Source organism: Chionomys nivalis, chromosome 8 (genome assembly GCF_950005125.1).
Source record: "Chionomys nivalis chromosome 8, mChiNiv1.1, whole genome shotgun sequence".
Taxonomy (NCBI): Eukaryota; Metazoa; Chordata; class Mammalia; order Rodentia; family Cricetidae; genus Chionomys; species Chionomys nivalis.
In genome coordinates, this window is record NC_080093.1 from 21544491 (window position 1) to 21554243 (window position 9753).

Genomic DNA, 9753 nt, shown 5'->3' on the forward strand with positions numbered 1-9753 from the left:
TGCCAGGAGCAGACGTGTCTCATTGTCATGAAAAGCCCTAAGTTATTAAAATATTTTAAATGCCATATTCTGCACTCTTTGAAAGATATGAAGAATGCCTATCTAAAATATATCTATGCACATCTTGAAAATCTAACTAACATGACTACAAGCTTGATTATTATTGATAATTCCCAGTACAGCAAGAGGACACCACAGGACTAGCAGACTACCTAAAGACAGCAAAGCTCCAAGCTGCCAAGTTCTGGGGGTCTAGAAAAATGAAGGTCTCTGGACCAATTACTATCTCTTTTTTAAAATTTTAAATTGAAAATAGAATCTTCTCTCATATAATACATCCCAGCCACAATTTCCCCTACCTCCACTCCTCCCAGTTACCGGTACCCTACGTCCCCTCTCCCCAAGATCCACTGCCCCTCCACTTCCTCTTCAGAAAAGCACAGGCCTCCAAGAGACAGTCAAATGGACAGGACAAGACACAAAAAGACAAGGTAAAAGCCCTCATGAGGATGGACAGGGCAACCCAGTAGGAGTAACAGAACCCCAAGAGCAGGCAAGAGGGTCAGAGATTCACCCGCTCACACTGTTAGGGGTCCCACAAAAAGATCAGGCTATCACCCACAACATATGCCGAGGACCTGGCGCAGACCCATGCAGGTCCTGTGCTTGCGGCTTTATTCTCTGTGAGCCCATGTGAGCCTGCTTAGTTAATTCAGTGGGCCAGATTACTCTTTATTTTGGAGCTGTTGTATTTACTGTGTATGAGGAACAGATATAGTTAGAAATTTTAAGATCACGGCCCAGCTAAATGGCTAGAAGCCAGTCTCGTATAGAAAATAAAATTTGAAGCACCCGGTCGAGAAATGAGTAATGAGACATTTTTCTACAGTCATAAAAACCAACATATCACTTTCTTTTATAATTTTATTACTTACAAAATAAAAACAAGTTAGGAAAAATATTTTCCTTTGCAAGATAGAGAAACTACAATCTTTGGAAAATACATACCCCCCCATAACTGTTACAATAACTTTGTATACCACTTGAACATTGTTTAAAAATCATACCCTGTAAAGGTTGGGATAAGAAACATTGTCTCCAATGTCAGCCACATACTGTGACATTCAAGTACTTAAGATTCAGTTGAAATAAAGCATGTTTTCAAATGGGTTTATCTTCCACAATCCCAGCAACTCTTTCTTCTACTGTGTAAGTTAGTCAATGGCTCCAGGAATGTCTGACCTTCCATACGTGGAACTAAGTGAGAAGAGGTGGCCATGGAAACCCAGCTACCGCAGGTCTCCATCCATCCTGTCATCCTTGTGTACGGAGCATGGCTCCCGTGGGATGGTCTCTAAGGTAGCTCTAGCTCTAAAAGGCTGCCGGCTATGTTTTCTGAGCTTCTGGTATGGCACGGCTGCAAATCTGCGTTCCAAGAGTATGAGTCAGGTCAAGTGTGATTGAGATGACTCAGCTAAATAAATATCATCTAGGATGTCAGATGGAAAGTATTTAAAACCATCAAAGTTAAAGTTCCTCTTTGGAACGACTGGAGAAGATCCTCTTAACAGAATGTAAGCCCCAGGAACTTAGCTCCTGCCTTTGGAAGAGCTGTGGGGAGGAGACCAGCAAAGAACACACAGCCCCTCAACTCTGCAGCTAAAGATAATAACAGAGGGTGTCTGGTAGAGCGAGACGTGGCCGCCACGATGGCTTACCATAAAGGCATCCAAAGTGACAAAGATTCGTGGCCATGTATTCCCAACACCCTGACCGATCTCCCAAGCTTTCCTCTTTCACAGGAGAGTACCAATCTGCTAATGCTCCATATTTAGAATCTACTGTCTTGAGTTCACACTAGTGTCATGGTACAGCTTGTCAATCTAATTACCTGTGATTATTTTTAGATATGCAAGAAACTGTGAAAGTCAATCAACTGTAGATTAATAGGTATTTATCTTTTTTGTATATCACAAGCATTATAAAATATCATTCCAAAATGGAAGAAGACTACAGGAGTAAGTTTAATAATAACAGACCTGTGCTTTAAAGGGGCTTTTCAGATGTACCTTCTAGAACTATGGTTTTCATACATGAAAATGGTATACAATCTGGGCAATTTGATATGGCCCAACCCAGTACAATCCTGAGAAAACTGTATTTGGCATCATACTATGAATTCAAAGATTGCATGTAGAGAATCACCACACCTCACATGTAAACACCTCAGGATAAGAATGTGCACACTGGTCACACCAAGATTTCTCTCTCGGGATTTTAAGATTGGAAATCTTGGAATGTTTTAAGAAATAGTGCAATTTCAATAACACAGGAGACAATAAAAAATTCAAAATGGCAGCCAGAGTTACTAATATACCAAAAGAGAGAACTGCTAACCACGTGTGGCGAGCGAAAGGCTCCGTTCAGAGAGTAGATATAAAAATCCTGGCATCAAAACAAAAGGCACAAACAAAAGGTCCTTAAAAATAAGGCTGGTTTACTTATAGTCCTGTCAGTAAGTAGGCACCTGTACCAGGTTTCAGCTTTGGCATCCTAAATGGAATTACACTGCAAACAAAGGCTCAACACAGAACTAATTATAGCAGCATTGTCAACAGTAAGCTTCTTATCTACACTGCTAAAATAGAGTATTTCCCATCCATAGCTTATCTGTGTCAAAAATAAAGTTTTAAAATTGTATTCATAAAAATTTCTAAAATTCCTCAATAAGCTATCTTCTCAATGACACCCCAACCCCAAGAAACCAAAGCAAAAATAAAAGCTATCAAAAAATTGCTAGGTTAGACTAGCTACTCTTAATTTAAAAAATACCTTATTTTAAAAAATGGTACTTTATTTATTAAATATAATCAATGAGTAATGCAGATTTTTCAGGTATGTAAGATGTTTGAGCTGGGTGATGGCATATTTAAAAAAATATAGATTTCAACAGTGACATTTCATTTGGAACTTTGGATCCATCTACGAATGGTTGATCCGGTAGTACTGGCTACTACACAGAGAGCCCCACCCACTGTCCACCAGGTTGGTATATTATTAAAGAAAGCAATCTGGAAGATAAAAGCAAAGACTACATCCATTGTCTTCATTATTGCTACGGGTCCTGCTTTTTCTACTTGCACTGCTTTAGTGATAAATATCTGACCCCCCAAGCCTAGGAGTCCAATAAGTATGAGAAACAGCCTGTCCAGCCCACAGTAAGGGAGACTCCACCCTCCTATGGCAAAGAGGATGATGATGCACTCAAGAAGGCCAAGTATGACATAATACCAAATGCTCAGGAAGTAGTCCACGGATTTCCCCATTTTTCTTAAGATAACCAGAGTCATTGCAGATAGCACGGCATGTCCAATTGCGGCAAATGTTCCCTTAATGTGATCTGAATAGTTTTTGCTCATCCCTGAAGTGTCGGAACCAAATAAAAATGGTGGTCTGACGATAAGGATCACTCCGGCGAATGCGAACAACGTGAAGAAAGCATCCCAAAGGCTATACTTTTCCTTGAGAAATATCCAAGCAAATATTGACGTAAACATTGGACAACTAAACGCAATAACTGTGGCGTCTGCGAGGGACGTCGTCTGGAAAGCATAGTACATAAGGATCATGGCACTGGAACCAAAGATCCCTCTGAGAAGAAGGAAAAGCCGCTGACCTTTGGGTCCTATGAACCCAGTTCTGCAAATTTAAATGAAAAAAAATGCATTTTAAATGAACTTGGCATTGTTTTTAGATCAAAATGTTTAATCAGACATTATTGTAAAGTACATTTTACTAGAAATAAGGGAGTAATAGTAAATTCTACCTAGTATTGAATAGTAAGAATCCTTTAAAATATTTTTTTAGTTATAGAAAGGATGGTTCAAAATGTTCATAGCAGGAGCAAAAAGCGAACACAGAACCTCATAAACAGCATGATAAAAGTCAGCAAATATAGATAATTGTTTTCTCATGTATATTCCAGCAAAAAATAATGACTAAAAGGGCAAGATGTTAAGAGACATTATACTCTAGTAGTAGAATCACATAATATAATCCAAATTTTCTATGATTGTTTTATAATAAACATAATTTCAGGATTTTGTAGTACTACATGAGGAAGCTTAATCCTGGCTCATGCACACTCAGCCACATCAATTCTTCTATAAAAGCTGAGCAAGGCTAGAATGTAGTCACTGAATATGAGGCAACTTTTCGCTGTCCTTATGAGTACACACACAAAACAAAACAAAAACAAAACAAAAGCCATGGTTCGAGCCATAAAATGAGCGCTATACTGTCTCCAATTAAACACTCAGAATCTACTCTGATGTTCCTAGCTAGATACAACTTCCTGACTCATGCTAGAGCAGGCCTCATCCAGGTAAACATGAACACCTATGTATCTAGTCAGAACACATCTGGGGCTCATACATGTGTAGAAAAGCTATATATGTTCCATGATCATGAACACAAAATTAAAACAGATTAGGGCCAAAGATTTTCAAAACACTTTCTAGCTCTGAATACTTTTATCAAAAACTGGAGAATATGGTCGCTTAACCTCAGTGTTGTTACCTCCTTTAGAAAGTGGCTCTAGCTCATCATTATTTCTGGAAGCACTCTGGCTTATACATTCGCAGAATTTCACTTTCTAACCTGTTTCTCAGGATACGGAATGGCACTATTCTAAATGAATCTGTATCATGGCATGGATGCAAGGAGGCACTGGAGGCAGGCGATGGAAACTTGACTTGAGGTTTAAGCATTTTCAGCTCCCAAACAAACAGCCAGGTAGCCACTCAGGGCCCAATTAGTCTCCTCCCAGGGTCCAGAGAACATGAAGGTCTGTGTAAGTTACGGAGGGGGGAGCACACATAATTTCAGCCCTACTGAGATGGACAGAGTCTACACAGAAGAAAAGGGATCAAGTAAGGAGGGAGTGTAGAGAAGGGACAGTAAATAGTACCTATATGCTGAAGTCTCTAGAAAGTACTCTAAACAAGAATAACTCTTATCTGACCCTTGTAGCCTGCTCTGAGCACAGCCCCGAGAGCATCACTCCCTCCAGTTTGTAGGGAAAGAAACTGAATACCAAAGTAGTCAAAGATCTTGCTCAAGGCCTTACCTGTCACCCCCTTTAAGGCTGCCATCTTACTGGCATGATCTGGCAGGGCAGTCTGTCCCACTGAGAGAACCCTGATGCTATATAACTCCTAGCATTTACTTTTTAATCTCCCAAACACCAGTTATACCAAAGTAAAGGAAGGAGGGTGGTACACCCAGAATTTTGTTTTCAAATAGAGGTTGAACAACTACAAGTCACCCTTCTCCTTTGATGGGCACGTGGTATGTGCTTATGGCAGATCGTCTGTGAGTAGATCCTGAGAACACGTCATTAGTCAGGGTGAAGGGGAACCGACTGGTCAATCCATGATTAACCAGTTACTACAGAAAAAATACTAAGGCAGTTCAAAAGATTTACACAGTTATTAACATCCTCTACTTCACTCTAAAAATACTTACTTTCTGTATATTAAGCAAGGAACAATAACTAGCAATTGGAACACACATCGAAATGCACTGATCTCTACAGCATGGACGTCTTGCACTTTTTTAACAAATATAGAGGCCACTGAGAAAAGGAAGGCGGACAACACTGTGTAAAACAAGCCAAGTCCAGGGCAGGGTGCTTTCTTCTTGCCTTCTGAAAAAGATTAAATTCTGGTTAGTCCTTGCTCCCAGGCACGTTTCATCACATTCACTTAGAGTGTCAACCAACAGCTAGACGCTAAGGGAAGACCTTAGCATCCCTGCTCTTGTATCACCTTCCCTACCCATTATGAAGAATCCATAGGTGTGGGTAACAAATTAAAACCACACTGTTAAAAAAAAAAAAAAAAAAAAAGTCATTTCTCCCCAAAAAAGATGGATTCCTTTCCGCTCGCTCGCTAAGAATCACCCCTCATTTTACAAGTCAAGGACATCTTGCTGAGGTGGTGAGAGGCATCTTTAAGGAACACTTGTCAAAGGGAAGTGAAAGGTCCTGCTCAGAGACAGGCCTTCCATCCTCTCCCCGCTGAGCTTCCAGGAGAAAGTTTCTTTGCTGGAATTCAGTTTACAACTGCTTATCTCGCCATGTGTTGATAATCTGACTTCTAGACGCCTAAGAGCTTATCCAGGGCTGGGACCTCTGCTCTCTTGTCTGTGCCTGGGACACACTCAACCTGAGTAAGTAAAGGAAAATACACATGAACACCACAGAAAGACACAAGAGTCTAACATTACTGGCAAGAAGATTAAACTAGAAAGGCTCGGCTGTTATGCAACTGTGAGCTGCTAATTTTGCCCCGTTTTAACTTGTTCCTGCCTTAATCTGAACCAAGAAATTTGTACTTTTCTGCAGGTCTTCAATTGTTTATTACTGACATCTTGTGTAGCATTAAAGACAAGACACACACTCAGCTGTACAGACACACACTATGCTCCCCTAATGAACATGAAAAAGTGGGAGTAATAAGGAAACAATTGATTCTTGTCAATTAAGTGTCTGTTGGAGATACAAAACCTGTGGACGCTGCAATTTACTTTGAACTTGGTTGGCCACTCCACTCTAAGAATGTACAAAGTGTTACTCAGCTATGGAACATTATTGCATAATTATGTGCTCTTTTTTTTAAATGCCCTTCCCTGATAAATGATACACGGGGCAATATATTTCAACATCCTCACATCAGATACCTGTGTCCACACGGGACTGCAAATCGTGACCAAGGTATGGTGACAGCTTTTCTAGTGACACTGTACCTGCCTGGCCTTTGCATCAGTGACAGCCTGTCAGAAACTTCCCTATTTTAGGCTCACAGCTGGAGAGACTGCTCTGGAACCACTCTGGTACAGATGCTGGGACCCCTCCCCCACGCCACCTTTACCCCTGTGCTCCAACACTGTGGGAATGAACTACAAAGAGCCACTCAGGCCTCAAGAAGAAAACTTCAGAAGACTTCCAGGCAGAAGCACCACAAAATACATGCCTTGGCTGTGGTCAGCCTGAGAACTGGGCTTCTGAAATTACAAAATTCAGATCCAAATAAAACAAGTCTTCTCAAATAAAACCTCCACCCTTAGACAGAACAGAATGAGAAGTCCTAGGACAGAAAACATCCTTCTAGCTTATTAAAATCAAAGGACCCTCTCCAACCTAAACTCAGTGGCTTTCTCTCAAAGAAGCATACGAGTGTAATTTAATTTTAAAAATGGATCTAATCCTTTAAAACATTTTTTAGAAAACATACTTCTTTGAGGCAGGGTCTCTCTATGTAGCCCTGGCTATCCTGGAATTCACTACGTAATCAGGTTGGCCACCAACTCAGAGATTCGCCCACCACTGCCTCCCAAAGTGTGTGCCACCATGGCCAGCTTAAAAACCAACAAATGTTTAAGGTTCGTGTTTTCTGATTAGGGACAGGCAGGTAACAGAAAGTTGAACTGAACTGACTGCTAATGAAGGCAAGGGTGTCCTGACCTTAGTTTCTTCCTATATGGTCACTTCCATTCCCTCTGACAATGCGACAGCAGTCCACTGAGGAATTTGTTCACGTGATAAACTTCCACATTCACAGAGTGTGTCTAATCTCCCCAAACAAGTCAAATTGAAGGTTTAACTATTCAAAGTAAGTGGTCACCACACAACTTCCCAAAGAAAGTAAAAACCTGTTTCACCGGCTTCTCCACACCTGGCTTTCAGCCAGTGATTTGGACCTGGCTGGGAATCACCAGAATAACTTAAAATTCCGATTTCCAGGTCCCACACCAGAGCTTCTGGAACTTTGTAAAGACAGGCTCAGAGGTCCGGTGATGCACTGGAGTGCTCACTCGAGCAGGGTGAGGCACAAGGCTAAGATGACATCTCTCCCATTAGTACAAGGTCCACAGTGCTCTGAGGGCAGCAAGCAGGTTATCTGCACAGCTGTAAACTGTCTGCTAAGGTTATCCAGTTCTGACCTAAACTTGAAGGTGAGTTTTGTTAAGAAACCACTTAGACAAGTCTCAAAGCCAGGAGAGGTGTTGAATGCCCTTAATCTCAGCACTTGAGGTGTAGGCAGGAGGGCTGAGTGTGAGCCAACCTGAACTGGAGACCCTGTCTTTAAAAAAAAAAAAAAAAATTAAGAGTCTAAAATGAGCCTGTCAATAGTCCAATGCCAACAGTATAGTACACTGGCATTCTAATACACATTTTTTTTCCTCAAAAATAACTGTTAAGAACTTGCCTTGACATTGAAAGACAAGATTCTTGGTCATTCACACAGGTTTGGCATTTTGCCATCTGCTGCCTCTGCCTGAGTATACAGACCCCCTCACTAATGGGGAACTAAAGAGTTTGTGCAAGGTACAGTTCCACATTAAGCCAAAATGACATTCAGCCATAGGGAGATAAGGTGAGAAACTGACCTTGTCGTGAGCTGCCCGTCTGGTCAGCCCAGTACGGGGGTAACCCTGTTCTGGAGTCAAAACCCATGCAAACATAATCAGAAATCTGATCATTTCTCTTTGGTTTAAGCATAGAAAAGTAGCGACAATCATCTTCCTAGGACTTTTCTCTCTAAACTTAGAAAAGCACATGGAAGAAGGCAGAAAAACTGGTGGGTCAAGAGACATGGAGTCCCGGGGCACATTCCATGTTAGGATGGGGAAAGGTGTTAACGCGGGTTTCCTTCTAGAAAGCTATGGAAGTGAAAAGGGCCCTAGGTGGAATCATCTCTGGCAAATGCACGGCCCACCTAGGACTGTCTGGACCTGCCCTACCCAGACCTTGGCAGATGGAAGTAGGGGTGAGACCCAACCCAGAAGCCCTCATCCTTCCACGACCTCACTTTACCCCTTCGCAACAGGAGTTTGAACAGAAGTCAAGGGCTCTTCATGGGGTTTATAACAAGGCGTACCTTGTTTAAAGTCTACAGTTAAAAATCCTCCTATCCCAACAAGCTTTGAGGGCTAGTGGTCTGCTCAACTCTCCTGATGCTGAGATTCTGGGACAAACACTTAAAGAATCCGTGTCTTTCCAACTTGGTTCTGGAAGATCAGTTTACCCCTATGATGAGGGTTTTAGGTCGGTTTCCTCCCAGGTCTCTGCCTGTCCCTTTCGGTGACCTTTCACCTCTGACTACCACTGGACCACGAGGGCCTGCCCTCGTCACCAATTTGGGGTTGCGAACACTTGGAAACTTTCTGGGTCCGCGATCCCGCGGATACGCGGAGAACCCGGCCCGCCCGGCCCCGTCAGCCCCGCACTCACCGGGCTCCCGGGACGAGCCGCACACCCAGGCTCCGTGCGGCCAACACCTGCCGCGGCCGGGGGCGTCCGCCGCCTCGACGTCCGCATGCTCCAAGCCGGGGGACGCGGGGTCCGCGAGTCGCAGCTCCGGCTCGCTCAGCTCCACCGCGTCGGCTTCGAGCTCCGCCGCGCTCTCCGGGGGCTCCATCCCGCAGCCCGCGCTCTTCCCGCAGCCGCGCGCCGTCTGGCGCCCGCAGCCGCCGCCGGGCCGCTCGGCTCTTCCGGCCCCCGGCGCGCCGGTGCGTGTGCGCGTGCGCCCGCTCCCGGCTCCGCGCGCCTGTCCTCCGCTGCCCTCCCGCCCCCGGGGAGCCACCCGCCTGCACTCGGGCACTCGGGCTGCGCTGGCCACAGCTGGCCGGGCGACGGTCCCTCCTGGGCAGTCCGGCGAGACCGCACACTGGTCCTCCTCTGTCTTCCAA

General features: G+C 43.7%; 1 protein-coding gene across 1 annotated transcript; it reads right to left on the minus strand.

Annotated features, from left to right (window-relative positions):
* Positions 1 to 1014: 1014 nt before the first annotated feature.
* Positions 1015 to 9515, minus strand: Slc35g1 (solute carrier family 35 member G1). Its single transcript, XM_057778507.1, has 3 exons — positions 9296 to 9515; positions 5527 to 5707; positions 1015 to 3699 (listed from the first exon to the last, which is right to left on the minus strand). The coding sequence occupies exons 1-3, from the start codon at positions 9480 to 9482 to the stop codon at positions 2961 to 2963; spliced, it is 1107 nt and encodes a 368-aa protein (XP_057634490.1). The 5' UTR covers positions 9483 to 9515; the 3' UTR covers positions 1015 to 2960.
* Between the last annotated feature and the right edge of the window lie 238 nt (positions 9516 to 9753).